The sequence below is a fragment of the Ovis canadensis genome, chromosome 3, assembly GCF_042477335.2.
Source record: "Ovis canadensis isolate MfBH-ARS-UI-01 breed Bighorn chromosome 3, ARS-UI_OviCan_v2, whole genome shotgun sequence".
Lineage (NCBI taxonomy): Eukaryota > Metazoa > Chordata > Mammalia > Artiodactyla > Bovidae > Ovis > Ovis canadensis.
The window spans coordinates 31,660,317-31,676,656 of record NC_091247.1 but is presented as its reverse complement, the minus strand read 5'-3'; the positions used below and the strand labels follow the sequence as shown (position 1 = coordinate 31,676,656).

At 34.8% G+C, this 16,340-nt stretch overlaps 1 protein-coding gene across 4 annotated transcripts in view; it reads left to right on the top strand.

Annotated features, from left to right (window-relative positions):
- Positions 1-16,340, top strand: part of ATAD2B (ATPase family AAA domain containing 2B) — a 127,710-nt gene that overhangs the window by 24,407 nt on the left and 86,963 nt on the right. For 2 of the 4 annotated variants that reach the window (XM_069582662.1, XM_069582661.1), the window contains exons 6-10: positions 583-691; positions 1,571-1,612; positions 2,949-3,065; positions 7,161-7,236; positions 13,594-13,692. In XM_069582662.1, the coding sequence (XP_069438763.1) occupies positions 583-691; positions 1,571-1,612; positions 2,949-3,065; positions 7,161-7,236; positions 13,594-13,692 (443 nt within the window). The remainder of the gene's footprint in view (positions 1-582; positions 692-1,570; positions 1,613-2,948; positions 3,066-7,160; positions 7,237-13,593; positions 13,693-16,340) is intronic. The other 2 variants (XM_069582663.1, XM_069582664.1) reach the window with 1 other exon arrangement.

Genomic DNA, 16,340 nt, shown 5'->3' with positions numbered 1-16,340 from the left:
CAAACCCAGCTCTCTGTGATGACCTAGAGGGGTGGAATAGAGTAGGAGGAAGTCTCAGGAGGAAGGGGACATATGTATACCTATGGCTGATTCATGTTGATGTATGGCAGAAACCAGTACAACATTGTAAAGCAATTATTCTCCAATTAAAAATAAATAAATGAAAAAAACCCCAAAACACCTCAACTGGCAAAATATGGTTTCAAACTTTATCTTCTCACACATCATTGTCCAAATACAAACACATCATTCTTCCTTTCCTATCTTTTACTCTTGTTAATACTTCTGGCTGAGGACTTAATGCAATTCTATCTTTGTTTCAAGGCTCATTTCAAGTGCTTCCTCCCCCACTCCCCTAGGCACATTTCCCTTCTCCCTGCCTAGTTTTCAAGTATCTTATAAGTTTTATTTTTCTTGTTTCATACATTTATTAAATTCAGTAAGGTCCATTTTCATTGATCTGTGCCTTAAAAATAGATCCTCAATAAATTTTATCAAGTAGGCATGTCCCATTGGGCTAGTGATACTGATGGCTGGGAATAAATTTCATGTTAATATTTGACAGATTTCTCTCTTTAAAAGGAAAACATGGATATGTATTCAAGAGTGAAAAGGCGAAGAAAGTCACTGAGAAGAAATAGTTACGGGATACAAAATCATCATGAAGTCTCTACTGAGGGTGAAGAAGAAGGTTTGTAAAGCACCTTTATGAAATAAATGCTACAAAGTTCAGGTGGGAGGAAAGAAAAACATATACAAACTACATATATATGTGTGTGTATATATATAGTATATTGCTGGATGGGTGATTTTTTTATTTTAGAGGTCTATATTATATAATTCGGAATAATTTTTGTTCCATTGGCATTTCTGATAATTTAATTCCTTCATTTGGAAAAATGCCTTTGCTGTACATTATGCATTGTTGTGTAGTATTGATATATCTTATTAGTAAGCTGTTGGATAGTCCTTAAGTGACCTAATCTGACGTAACATTTGCCATGGGCTGATTTGCTTGTTAGTAGGCAAGACCTCTTTTGTATTTAGGTACTTTTTAACTGGAAATCTCTGTCCATAGCCACCTAAATCTATGATTATTTGGATCTCAAATTTAGTTATGGACAGAGGATGGTGAAGTTAAGAGAAGGAAAGACTGCTAATACCACTGGAGAAAGCGGTACTGCTTTTTTCTGAGGCCTATCTATCTGAGTTCTGATTTGAAGAATTGTGACTGAATTTGTCAGGCTGGATTTGGGAGTAGATGAAAGCACATTTGAGGATTATAAATTGATGACTAGTAAAATCTATAGGATTTACATTTATAGGGTTTAATTCTGTACGTGTTAACTTTCCTTATTAAATTAGATTTTTAGAAGATTTGGTATATTTTAAATGCAGTATAGTTGTTTTTCATTGGGAAATCTTATTAGTTCCTACTATTTGTGTAGCTTAGATGGATAAGAATGGGTTTATTTCTCAAATTCTGTAATTAATATATTATTAGTAAGTTTTGAAGAGTTGATATTTTTAATGAAGGTATTTTATTGAGCAAATATTATTGTTGTTACAGCTAGAACCTCTATATTGCTTCCTTTGGAGAAAATCAGTATAGGTGAGACAGATTTATAATGTGATTTTTGTCTTATTATTAACTGAACATCTTTGTAGATTTCCCTGAGGACTTCCCATGTTTAGAATTTTTTCTCATAATAAATAATGCAGGTTTTTTTTTTTTTCAAAAGGTAATTTTTGAAGTTTTAAGGAAACTTATTTGGGCACAAGTAATTTAAAGTGTTATTTAGTTAAGTAATATTGCATTTGCTAATTTTCTCATGAGTAAAATGTAAAGTCCTTTGCATTTTTAGTCTCCTATTTCACTGAGCATCACTGACAGTTTAAAATTTTTTCCAGTGTTTTAATATGATTGTGTTATATTGACAATTCCTGTGGTTAAAAAGTTAATCATGAAGTACATTATTGCCTTTGAGGACCGTAAGCTTAAACATTTTCATCAGACTCTCTTTTCAACTTTTAATTTTATATTGAAGTATAGCCATTTAACAATGTTGTGATAGTTTTATGTGGATAGCAAAGGTACTCAGCCATACATATACATGTATCCATTCTCTTCCAAACTGCCCTGCCATCCAGGCTGCCACATAATGTTGAGCAGAGTTCCATGTGCTATACAATAAGTCCTTTTTGGTTATCCATTTTAAATATAGTAGTGTTTCGCCAGACTTTTAAACTGTAAATAGATGTCACATCATAGCTATAGCAATATCACTTTTTAAAAATAAAGGATTTATGTACATTATAATTTTATTTTTTAAATGTATAGCCAGGTAAATTATAAACTGATCAAGAAATAAACTATTACCAATACCCTAGAAATCTGCTTTCATACTCTCTCCCAATCTCTGCCTGAATTTTTCTACCAAAAATGTAACTAATCTGTGTTTACCTGTTATCAGTGGGCCTAATAAACACTGCCAACAAAAATTACTCTTGTTGTAACATTAGTAATTATCTTTTAAGCATTTTTTTTTGAACTATCAAGTAGTATCTGAATGCTAACTGTATTCAGTGGTTGATTGGGCATTGAATGAAGTTTGTTGTAATAAAGTTTTGAATCATATTCTATTATTGCTTTGTATGTCCAAAAAGATAATACAAAAGATTGAAAAGTCATAGGTGAATCAAGAGCTCAATTGTGATAATATTGATATGTTTATTAGAGAACTATATTATTTGTAGGAAGGACATTTTCTTTTACATCTAGTTTCATTTTTAATTGCATTGATTTATGCTGTATCATACCGTGTTGACACTTTTAAATGTCACCTGTGTAGAAAGAGTAAAAGATAAAATATAAATATTCAGTTTTAGAGTAGACCAATCCTTGTAGATTAAAGCAGTTTTTTTTTCTTTTGTGTGTGGGAAAATAGAATCTCAAGAGGAAGATGGAGATATAGAGGTTGAAGAGGCAGAAGGAGAAGAAAATGATAGGCCATATAATTTGAGACAAAGGAAAACAGTGGACCGATACCAAGCACCTCCAATAGGTAAGAGACTCTAAATAACTTCTTTCCTTTTTGTGGTAGATTAGCTTATTCTGCTCTGTTCCTTGAAAAAAATTAGTGTTGTTGAATTTAAAAGAACAAAATCTTTTACAGATTCCATATATCTTTCCTTATGTATGCTTCTATTCACACCATGACTGAATGTTGGAGGATACAACTGCAATATAGAATTACATAGTGCATGCACATTTTATTTAAATAATCCTAAATTTAAAAATAAATACTGCTCATACTTTTGTATTACTTTGTTGTTCATTGAGTACTTTGATTTGCAGCAGTTCTTTAGGGCAAGCCTCTCTGTGTTCCAAGTGGTTAAGTAATTTAAGCTAAAGTCTCAAAAGGGCAGCTTAGCTGGTAAGCTAGGTTTGTGTTTTGTTTTAGTTTTGAGAAGGAAACAGTTTATCCTAACACTTTTAAATATGATGACAAGTATTCAGTTCCATAGGTTCTATTTTATTGACTATTTCCCCAGCTCTTGGGAAATTCCATCATGATTGATTTCTTCCAGTTTTTAGAATATTGAAATTTAGTTCACGTATCATGAAATTTGCCATTTTTGCCAGGCTTTCCTTATTTTTTATCTGTACAATTTATGAGTTTTTAGTATATTTACAAGGGTATGCAGTCATCACCGCTGTCTAATTCTGGAATATTTTCTTACTTCTATACTTCCATTCCCCCAGCCCTTGGCAATCACTAATGCACTTTCTGTCTCCATCGATTTGCCTATATGTGACCTTTTGTGTCTTGCTACTTTCATTTAGCATAATGGATCATTTGATTCAAACTCTCATGCTCTAAAGCAGTGATTGATTCTCTGGAAATATCAAAGTTACCTCACTAGAAGCTCGCCCAAGTATGTAGACATTATTCTACTCCAGTTAGGAATCACTGTCACAGATAGCCCTGATAATAATAGGACAGGTGTGTTAGGACAGAGAAAAGATTGTGAGGCATTTTTCTAGTGTTTTTTTTTTTTTAAAGCTTTCTTGAGGTACGAGTTATATATGTAATCCATTGCCATTGCATATGCTTCATGTGTACAATTTGGCAAGTTGGGAATACCTTAGGGATTTACTTATGAACTGTCACCACAGTCAAGATAATGAGCATTTTCATCAACCTCTCCACCCTCAAATTTCTTTCTGCCTGTTTATAATGTACTCCTAACCCTTGTGGCTCAGCTGGCAAAGAATCTGCCTGCAATGCGGGAGACCTGGGTTTGATCCTGGGTTGGGAAGATCCCCTGGAGAAGGGAAAGGATACCCACTCCAGTATTCTGGCCTGGAGAATTCCATGGACTAATCCATGGGGTTGCAAAGAGTTAGACACGACTGACTGACTTTCATTTCATTTCAACCTTCTTTTGCCTCCCTCTCCCAACCCTCAGGCAGTGACTTATCTTACCTGCTTTGTGTCACCATGGATGAATTTACATTTTCTCAAATTTTATATATAGTATATACTCCTTTTTGTCTGACTTATTTCACTCAGTAAGATAACGGTAAGACTCATCCATGTTGTTGACTATGACAGTAGTATTTTTCTTTTTATTGCTAAGTAGCATTCCATTGTATGGGTATATCATAATTTGTTTACCCATTCATTTGTTGATGACGTTTGGATTGTTGACATTTCTGGTGTCTGGGTATTATAAATACATAAGTTGTTATGAACATATGTTTGCAAGTCTTTGTTTGGACATATGTTTTCATTTTTCTTATAAATACCTAGAAGTAGAAGGCTGGGTTTTTAAATTAGGTGTATGTTTAACTTACTAAGAATTACAAAACTCTTCCAAAGTAATTATACCATTTACATTCTCAGTAACAGTGTATGGAATCCCTTGGCAGTAGTTCATATGGTAAAGAATCTGCCTGCAATGTGAGAGACCTAGATTTGATTCCTGGGTTGTGAATATCTTTTGGGGAAGGGCATGGCAACCCACTCCAATATTCTTGCCTGGAGAATCCCATGGACAGAGGAGCCTGGTGGGCTACATACAGTCCATGGGGTTGCAAAGAGACAGGCACGACTGAGCAATTAACACCAGCAGTGTATGAGTATCAGTTGCTTCATATTCTTGTCAACATTCAGTTCACTTCAGTTCAGTCACTCAGTTGTGTCTGACTCTTTGCCACCCCATGAATTGCAGCACGTCAGGCCTCCCTGTCCATCACCAACTCCCGGAGTTCACTCAAACTCGCGTCCATCGAGTCCGTGATGCCATCCAGCCATTTCATCCTCTGTTGTCCCCTTCTCCTCCTGCCCCCAATCCCTCCCAGCATCAGAGTCTTTTCCAGTGAGTCAGCTCATCACATGAGGTGGCCAAAGTACTGGAGTTTCAGCTTTAGCATCATTCCTTCCAAAGAACACCCAGGACTGATCTCCTTCAGAATGGACTGGTTGGATCTCCTTGCAGTCCATGGGACTCTCAAGAGTCTTCTCCAACACCACAGTTCAAAGGCATCAATTCTTCAGCGCTCAGCCTTCTTCACAGTCCAACTCTCACATCCATACACGACTACTGGAAAAACCATAGCCTTGACTAATTGGACCTTTGTTGGCAAAGTAATGTCTCTGCTTTTGAATATGCTATCTAGGTTGGTCATAATTTTCCTTCCAAGGAGTAAACGTCTTTTAATTTCATGGCTCCAGTCACCATCTGCAGTGATTTTGGAGCCCAGAAAAATAAAGTCTGACACTGTTTCCACTGTTTCCCCATCTATTTCCCATAAACTGATGGGACCAGATGCCATGATCTTAGTTTTCTGAATGTTGAGCTTTAAGCCAACTTTTTCACTCTCCTCTTTCACTTTCATCAAGAGGCTTTTTAGTTCCTCTTCACTTTCTGCCATAAGGGTGGTGTCATCTGCATATCTGTGGTTATTGGTATTTCTCCTGGCAATCTTGATTCCAGCTGTGCTTCTTCCAGCCCAGCGTTTCTCATGATGTATTCTGCATATAAGTTAAATAAGCAGGGTGACAATATATAGCCTTGACGTACTCCTTTTCCTATTTGGAACCAGTCTGTTGTTCCATGTCCACTTCTAACTGTTGCTTCCTGATCTGCATACAGATTTCTCAAGAGGCAGGTCAGGTGGTCTAGTATTCCCATCTCTTTCAGAATTTTCCACAGTTTATTGTGATCCACACAGTCAAAGGCTTTGGCATAGTCAATAAAGCAGAAATAGATGTTTTTCTGGAACTCTCTTGCTTTTTCCATGATCCAGCGGATGTTGGCAATTTGATCTCTGCCTTTTCTAAAACCAGCTTGAACATCTGGAAGTTCACAGTTCACATATTGCTGAAGCCTGGCTTGGAGAATTTTGAGCGTTACTTTACTAGTGTGTGAGATGAGTGCAGTTGTGCGGTAGTTTGAGCGTTATTTGGAATTGCCTTTCTTAGAGACTGGAATGAAAACTGACTTTTTCCAGTCCTTGGTCACTGCTGAGTTTTCCAAATTTGCTGGCATTAGGTTTGGCATTAAAAAAAATTAATTTAAATGTATATTTATTATAGTTTTAGTTTACATTTCGCTAATGACTAGTGAAGTTTGGCATATTTTTATGTGCTGATTTGCCAAGATTATGAAGTATTCAAATCTTTTGCCAATTTTTTCAATTCAATTGTTTGGTTTTTTATTACTGAAGTTTTGAGAATTCCTTATGTACTCTGGATATCAGTCATTGTGATTTACAAATATTTTCTCAGTTGATAGCTTCTTGAAAAAAATTCTCTTAATACTATCATTCAAAGAGCAGAATTTGTAATTTTGATGGATTTAGTTTATCAAAACATTTTAATAGATTAGGGTTTTGGTGGTGTGTCAAAGAAATCTTTGCTTAACCTAAAGTCACAAAGATTTAGTTTAACATTTTTTTTTTTAATGTTTATTTGCAGCTTATAGTATTTACCACAGAGTATTTATTTGTGTTGTGCTTCCTTTAGACAGCATTTAGAACTTGAAGACAGCTTCTATTCAGGAAATTAACAGGAGTGATTTCTGCTTCTTTAATACATCAGTTTATCAATTTATTATTAGTTATTTCTGTGTTGTCTTTTTTTTCCTTTAAGTACCAGCTCATCAAAAAAAGAGGGAAAATACCCTTTTTGATATTCATAGATCTCCAGCAAGAAGAAGTCATATCAGGTATGTTTTGTTAGTTTTTGAAAGGAGGAAATATTTCCATCTCTCATTTAGATATCTCCTTAAGTACTATGTAGTATAATGCATTACATTGAGGATATAGGTTTTAATGTCGTTAATGCCTGTGAAAACTAAATAGCATCTTCTTTAATTAGTCACTAATAGTTTTACCCTAAGTGTGACTGTTATCTTCCTGATTCAGTTTGCCAGAAATGATTATTGTTTTAACAATTATGTTCCCGAAAGCTGCACAGCTTTCTGGTCTCTTAGTAAGTTGAGTCTAGAGACTCACATTGCTATCATTGGAAGAATTGATTCAGTTAGTCTTTGCTACTTTTAGTTTCCTTTTGCCCTTTCAATTAGATGTACAAAGAGGCGTTTTGATTTTGAAAGACTGTCTTCTCTACTGTGTTTTCTGAAAAGGTAATCGATTTCCCATGGCTCAAAAATAAATAAATAAACATTAAAAGCTGTTTTCTAGTCTCAGTAGCCTCTCAGAAACATTTTTATTAGATTGTATGTCCTTAGAGAATATGTTCATACATATATGTGTGTACAAATACATATATTGATTGTTATCCCTTCTTTTTACCCAAAATATACTGTGCACATTGTTCATACCTTGTTTTTTCACTGGATTTGTTTTCACTGTCTTTTCATTTAAGCATAGCAACATTTTACATTTATAGTTCTATAACATTACTGTATTTAATATAGATATACTGTAATTTTAAAATTATTTCTTTATTGAGAATCAGGTTGTTTTCACTGTTTTGCTATTACAATGTATGGTTTATAATGCATACCCTTGCATAATCATCTTTTACATGTGTACAAATATGTCTGTAGGATAAACTTATAGAAGTGGAATCTCTGAGTTAAAGAGAATGTGAAATTGTAATTTGATGACCTTCAATGCTGTTGAATCAGCTTGTGGTCCACCCTGCAATGTATGAAAGTCCCTACTTCTCTGTATTTCTGCCAGCAAAATGCATTCTCAAACTTTTGGATTTTTGCCAGTCTGAGAATTGAGAAGGAAATCTTGGTTTATTTTTGAATCTCTTACAAGAGTATTTTTTCCTGTATTTTTAAAAGGCATTTACTTTTTTTCCCCTGAAATGTCTGTAAAGTTTGCCTATTTTATAATAGATTCTTGCTCTTTTTTTTTAAACTATTGCCAATTTATAAAATTATAGGACCATGTGAATCTGCTTGCTTTTAATCTGCTTTTAGTAGGTATGACCTAAATCAAATCCCTTATGATTATACAGTCTAAGTGACAGATAGATTCAAGGGATTAGATTTGATAGACAGAGTGCCTGAAGAACTATGGACGAAGGTTTGTGACATTATACAGGGGGCAGTGATCACAACCATCCTCAAGAAAAAGAAATGCAAAAAGGCAAAATGGCTGTCTGAGGAGGCCTTAGAAATAGCTGAGAGAAGAGAAGTGAAAGGCAAAGGAGAAAAGGAAAGATACATCCATTTGAATGCAGAGTTCCAAAGAAGAGCAAGGATACATGAGAAAGCCTTCCTAAGTGAACAATGCAAAGAAATAGAGAAAACAATAGAATGGGAAGACTAAAGATCTCTTCAAGAAAATTAGAGATACCAAGGGAACATTTCATGCAAAGATGGACACCATAAAGGACAGAAACATTATGGACCTAACAGAAACAGAAGATATTAAGAAGAGGTGGTAAATATACAGAGCTATACAAAAAAGACTTTAATGCCAGATAACCATGATGGTGTGATCAGTGACCTAGAGCCAGATATCCTGGAGTGTGAAGTCAAGTGGGTCTTAGGAAGCATCATTGTGAACAAAGCTAGTGGAGGTTGTGGAATTCAAGCTGAGCTACTTCAAATCCTAAAAGATGATGCTGTTAAAGTGTTGCACTCAATATGCCAGCAAATTTAGAAGACTTAGCAGTGACCACTGGACTGGAAAAGGTCAGTTTTCATTCCAATCCCAAAGAAAGGCAATGCCAAAGAATGTTCAAACTACCACACAATTGCATTCATCTCACACACTAGCAAAGTAATGCTCACAATTCTCCAAGTGAGGCTTTTAGCAGTACATGAACCGAGAATTTCCAGATGTTCAGGCTGGATTTAGAAAAGGCAGAGGAATCAGAGATAAAAAATTGCCAAATCCGTTGGATCATCAAAAAAGCAAGAGAATTACAGAAAAACATCTACTTCTGTTTCATTGACTACCCTAAAGCCTTTGTTTGGATCACAACAAACTGTGGAAAATTCTTCAAGAGATGGGAATACCAGATCACCTTACCTGCCTCCTGAGAAACCTGTATGCAGGTCAAGAAGAAACAGTTAGAACTGGACATGGAACAATGGACTGGTTCAAAACTGGGGAAGGAGTACATCAAAGCTGTATATTGTCACCATGCTAATTTAACTTATAGGCAGAATGTATCATGTGAAATGCCGAGCTGGATGAAGCAGAAGGTGGAATCACTTTCAGTAACCTCAGATATGCAGATGACAATACTGTTATGGTAGAAAGTGAAGAGGAACTAAAGAGCTTCTTGATGAAGGTGAGAGGAGAGTGAAAAAGCTGGCTTAAGACTAAACATTCAAAAAAACAATGATCATGGCATTTAGTCCCATCGCTTTCTGGCAAATAGATGGGGCATCAATGGGAACCATGACAGACTTTATTTTCTTGGGCTCCAAAATCACTGCAGATGGTGACTGCAGCCATGAAATCAAGGCCATTGCTCCTTGGAAGAAAAGCTATGACAAACCTAGACAGAGTATTAAAAAGTAGAGACATTACTTTGCTGAAAAAGGTCCCTATGGTCAAAGCTATGGTTTATCCAATAGTCATGTATGGGTCTGACAGTTGGACCATGAAGAAGGCTGAATGCCTAAGAATTGATGCTTTTGAACTGTGGTGCTGGAGAAGACTCTTGAGAGTCCTTTGGACTACAAGGAGATCAAACCAGTCAATCCTAAAGGAGATCAAGTCTGAATATCCATCAGAAGGACTGATGCTAAAACTGAAGTTCCAATACTTTGGCCACCTGATGTGAAGAGCCAACTAATTAGAAAAGACCCTGGTGCTGGGAAAGATTGAAGGCAGGAGGATAAGGGGATGACAGAGGATGAAATAGTTGGATGGCATCACTGACTCAATGGACATGAGTTTGAGCAAGCTCCAGGAGTTGGTGTAGGACAGGGAAGCCTGGTGTGCTGCCGTCCCTGGGGTTGCAAAAAGCCAGACACAACTGAGTGACTGAACAAGTAGTTCTTTCTTTGTGTAGTATAGTAGTCCTTTGTCACAAATTGCCAGTCTTTTTTCTCAGTTCTTAGTTTGTGTTTTAACTTTGCTTTTGATTGTCTTTACCAGAAAGTTTTTATTTTTATGTAGTCAAATTTATCAGCCTACTATGTTTTTTTAGAGGGGCTTCCCAGTTGACTCAGTGGTAAACAACCTGCTTGCCAAGCAGAAGGTGCAGGTTCAATTTCTGGATCAGGAAGATGCCCTGGAGGAGGAAATGGCAACCCCCTCCAGTATTCTTGCCTGGGAAATCCCATGGACAGAGGAACCCAGTGGGCTCCTGTTTAGAGGAGCCTGGTGTGCTATAGTCCAGGGGGTTGCAAAGGGTTGGACATGACTGAGTGACTGAACAACGATTACAATATTTTTAGATTTTGAATCATAGTTAGAAAAGCCTTCCCAAATCCAGAGTGTTAAGGAAGTTCACCTTTGTTTATTTTTATTTGGTTTAGAATACTGATGGTTTTCTTTTTTAAAATTTTTATTGGAGTATAGTTGATTACAGTGTTGTGTTAGTTTCAGGTGTATAGCAGAGTGAATCAGTTATGCATATAGCTCCTTTGTTTATTTTTAATGTTTCATATTTTACTCTAATTTTGACCCATCTGAATTTTATTCTTGTGTGAGATTTGTAGTATGGATCCAGCTTTTTTCCCAGGTGGAAAATGAGTTTTTCCAACCTCATTTATTGAGTGAATCTGTGTTTTCTCCATTGATTACAGTTGCCCCATTTATTACCAAATTATGTACAATGTATAAATATTATATTACATAAAAGATGTCCTTGTCCTTTTTTTTTTATTCTTATATTTTTTTCTCAGATGGCTGTTTGTATATATGCAAACAGTTAATTTTTGTATATTAATTGTACCCCACTTCTTTATTGGGAATGCCTCTAGCATGTCGTCTGTAAGATTGATGCTTAAGAAAGATATATTTTATATCTTAGACAGTTTGTGGTTGTTAATAATCTTGTCATTGAGGCTTAGAGGATTTTTGTTTTGTTTTGTTTTTTTTGTGGTTGTTTTTGACTATGCCGCATGGTTTGTAGGATCTTAGTTCCCTGACAAGGGATTGAGCCTGCATCCTTGGCAGTGAAATCTCAGAGTCCTAACCACTGGCCTGCCAGGAATTCCTGGATGTATGTTTTTATTTCTCTTGAGTATATCCCTTGGGGTAGAATTACTGGGCCATGTGATAACTTTATGCTTAATCATTTAAGAACTGCTTCAATGTTTTCCAAAGTGACTATACCATTTTACATTCTCTCCATCAGTGTATAGCCTTTCCAGTTCTCTTCAAAGCTTAGTATTGTCTCACTTTTTGATTCTGGTCATCTTGATGAATATAAAATGTATCTCATTATAATTTTTGATGATATGAGGCATCTTTTCAAGTGCTTATTGGCCATTTTAATACTTTCCTTTGAGAACTGTCTTTGTGTCCTGTGCCTGTTTAAAAATTGGGTTGTCTTTTTCTTACTGACTTTTAAGGGCTCTTTATATATTCTGTATTCAAATTCCTTATCAGATATTTGATTTGTAAATATTTTATACTGTTTTGTGGATTGTCTTGCTTTCTTGATGATGTTCTCTGGAGCAAAAAGAACTTTAATTTTGATGAGGTTTTATTTATCTTTGTTATGTTCATGTTTTTGATGTCATATCTAAGAATCCATTGCCAAATTTGTGATCATGAAGATTTATTCCTGTGTTTTCTTCTAAGAGTTTTATAGATTTAGCTCTATGTTTCGGTCTTTAATCCATTTTGACTTTATTTTGTGTATGAAGTGGGCCCTTCCCTTTATGGTCCATTCTGCCTTTTGTGGTATTCTGATACATTTAATAAACCTAGCAATATGTTATTAGAATTATTTTTATAATTCTGTTTTATTTAAAAAGTTGAGAGAAGAAAGGCAATCAAGTGTATGCTTATAGCTTTTGGATAATAACTTTTATTTTATTATTCTGGGTCTCTTTGTTTATTCTTGTGAATTCAAGTTATCATCTGGAGTCATTGCCTTAGCCCAGTATGTACACTATTGCTTCTGATCACTTCATTAGAGCTGATATATTATATTTTTATATATTAGGCTCACAACACACACACATAGAGTAAATGAACTTGAAAACAGGCATTTTTTCTTAAGGAGAGAAAGAAGTCAGAGAGAAAGTAAAATCAAAATTGCAAAGATTGAGTAGGTAACTATTGCAACAATCTTCCTAGGGTCTTGGGAAACATTAAAATCTGATACAGGATGAAATGAAAAGACTCCTGTTAATCAGGAGAAGGAATATTAGACAGGTTAAAAGTCTTAATGAGCTGGGGAAAATCTGGGTTTGCTACTGAGGGAATTGGAGTTGAATAGAGTTGCACAGGGTGTACACCATTCTTGAAGGCCATTCTAAGTTTCAAGTAAATTAATTTATAGTGATTCCATTTTGTATGATACCATATTTTCTAGGTATCTTAGAGATGTCATCAATTATTTTAATAATTAGATTTATTGAGTATTGTTTTTCCTCAAGGATTTTACTTTGATACTTTCATTCCATAGTAGTTATGATTGTAAACTTTTCTTCAAAAGTATGTTTTACAAGAAATTCAGACAGGATATAAGTATCTTAAGTCAAAAGTGGAAACTCTTGTCTTCCCATAAACTGATGTATTATTTTTTTTTAGCGTCTGTACTGTTTATGATTGTTTGGGAAATGGGAAAATAAGAGAAAAGGATAAGCGTTCCTTTTCTAAGATTTTGATACTATTTATCAGTCAGTGATAGACATTCCCTAAATTTGGATGCAAATTAAATTTGTTGTTTGATGGCTTTCTAAACTACCCTATTTAAAAAATTATAACCTCATTCTCCTCCTTTTCTTTCCTTCTGTTGTAAATTGCATGAGTATAAGGATCTTAATAAATATTTGCCAGATGAATGAGTGAATGTGTGTATTTTATACTGAGCTAACAGTATAAAATAAAACAGTGCTCAGAATGGTGCTTTTTAAAAGCCCTTTGCTGCTGTAATGATTTTGAGGATTTTACTCTCTAAATAGGAGAAAGAAGCATGCTATTCACAGTAGTGACACAACTTCTTCTGATGAAGAACGATTTGAAAGAAGGAAATCAAAGAGCATGGCAAGAGCAAGAAATAGGTTAGTAAATTTTTAATTGTTTCTTCCATGGTAGAAAAAAGGAATAACAGTTTAAACTTTGTGATTCTTACCTGTACCAGTATTTTGCTCACAGTGATACTCAACACATTAGAGTAATACACTAACTTGGTTTTTACATAGTAATTTTTAGAGTAGAAATCTAACCATGGGAAACTTCCTATAAATTACTTAACTGTGTTAGTACTCAATAAAACAGTGTGGAAAGATAAAGATAGAACCAGGGGAAGAGTCCAACCTCTATGACAGTCTCTTCTTCAGTAAAGAAAGAAAGTGAAAGTGAAGTCACCCAGTCGTGTCCGACTCTTTGAGACCCTGTGGACTAGAACCTACCAGACTCCTCCGTCCATGGGATTCTCCAGGCAAGAATACTGGAGTGGGTTGCCATTTCTGTCTCCAGGGGAGCTTCCTGACCCAGGGATTGAACCTGGGTCTCCCACCTTGCAGGCAGATGGTTTAACCTCTGAGCCACCAGGGAAGCCCACTCCTCTAATCCAAATCCATTTAATGAGGCTGATTTTAGATGGTTAAAATGATCATAGCACTCAAGAGTAAGACTTGATTTTAAATAGAATTGTTTCAGGAGTGCTTGGGTTTTATTGGAAACCTTGTTATAGTTTTGGTTTAGTGAATGCCTCTGGTGATCTTTGCTTAAGTAGAGTGACTCATTATTACATGGCTCACTAAAATCTTGAGAGTTTTCAGTGGGGGAGAGAATCATTATTTTGCCCAGTAGAGCATCAAATTATAATTTATCCTTTAAAATTTAAGTTAATGTTCTAGCTTATATGTATAATATTTAAGATAAATTATATTTAGAAATTTTATATTTAACAAAGCATTTCTATACTTTAGCATTATATATTTACTGTAGAAATACCAAGTTTTCAGTTAGCTGGTCTTGGAAACAAGTTTGGATTGGTGTAGATTATTTGCTAGAAAGAGTTCCTTGTTTGGATGACAGAAAGAAAATGTAATGAAAATCCAAGTTTAAATAAAAGAGTGTAATGCCTCTTTAATTTGAGCTATTCTGATACCTGCTTTGGAAGTTCTTAAAGTAAGTTCAGATTTAGAAATATCAGTGAAGTTACATTCATTATAGAACCTATACTTTTTTGAGACTATTTATGTCATCTTTTGGTGTTTATGCAATATTAAAAGAGGGAGTAGATTGTATTTTCTTAGGGATAATTAATATCATATAGGATTTTAAGTAGCTAAAGATGTATTCTAAGGTACCTACACAAAAAATAAGGCTTAATTTTCAAAACAGTTTTGAAAATTGCTTTCTCTTGAATTAAAAGAAAGGAAACTTATTTCTTCAATCATGTATTCTGATTGACATACATAATAACTAAGGATAAATTTAAATATCATAATAAAGCTTGAGTTTACTTAATGTCATATATAATAGTGTATATATAGTAGGTCTATTTTTATTTTATGCTTATAGAATATCAGGTTTGTTAAGTTTTCTTATTTAGACTAGGTTAGACTCTTTGGACAAATAGATTTATGATCTTAATTGCTTTGTCTTGTGAATAAATTTATTTCTGATCTGTTGAAAAGAATTTAGGAAAAGTAGATTGAATATATGAAATCTCTTGTCATTTTCTGGGTTATGAGAAAAGGGAGAAAGATAAAAATGTGTCAAAGCAGATGATATAAACAGATGGAGGTATATTCCATGTTCCTGGGTAGGAAGAATCAATATTGTGAAAATGGCTATACTACCAAATGCAGTCTACAGATTCAGTGCTATCCCTATCATATTACCAATAGCATCTTTCATAGAACTAGAACAAAAAAATTTTACAATTCATATGGAAACACAGAAGACCTCCCCATAGCCAAAGCAGTCTTGAGAAAGAAGAATGGAGCTGGAGGAATCAACCTTCCTGACTTCAGATTATACTACAAAGCTACACTCATCAAGACAGTATGGTACTGGCATAAAACCAGAAATGTAGACCAGTGGAACAAGATAGAAAGCCCAGAAATAAACCCATGCACCTGTGGGTACCTTATTTTTGACAAAGAAGGCAAGACTATGTAATGGGGTAAAGACAGCCTCTTCAATAAATGGTGCTGGGAAAACTGGACAGCTACATGTAAAATAATGAAATTACAATGCTTTCTAACACCATACACAAAGATAAACTCAAAATGGATTAAAGACCTAAATGTAAGACCAGAAACTATAAAACTCTTAGAGGAAAACATAGGCAGAACACTCGACGACATAAATCAAAGCAAGATCCTCTATTACCTACCTCCGAGAGTAACGGAACTAAAAACAAAAGTAAGCAAGTGGGAGCTGATTAAACTTAAAAGCTTTTGCACAGCAAAGGAAACTATAAGCAAGGTGAAAAGACAACCCTCAGAATGGGAGAAAATAATAGCAAATGAAACAACTGACAAAGGATTAATTTCCAAAATATACAAGCAGCTCATATAACTCAATGCCAGAAAAAAAAAAAAAAACTCTATCAAAAAGTGGGAAAAAGACCTAAACAGACATTTCTCCAAAGAAGACATATAGATGGCTAACAAACATATGAAAAGATGCTCAACATCGGTCGTTATGAGAGAAAGCAAATCAAAAGTACAATGAGGTATCACCTCACACC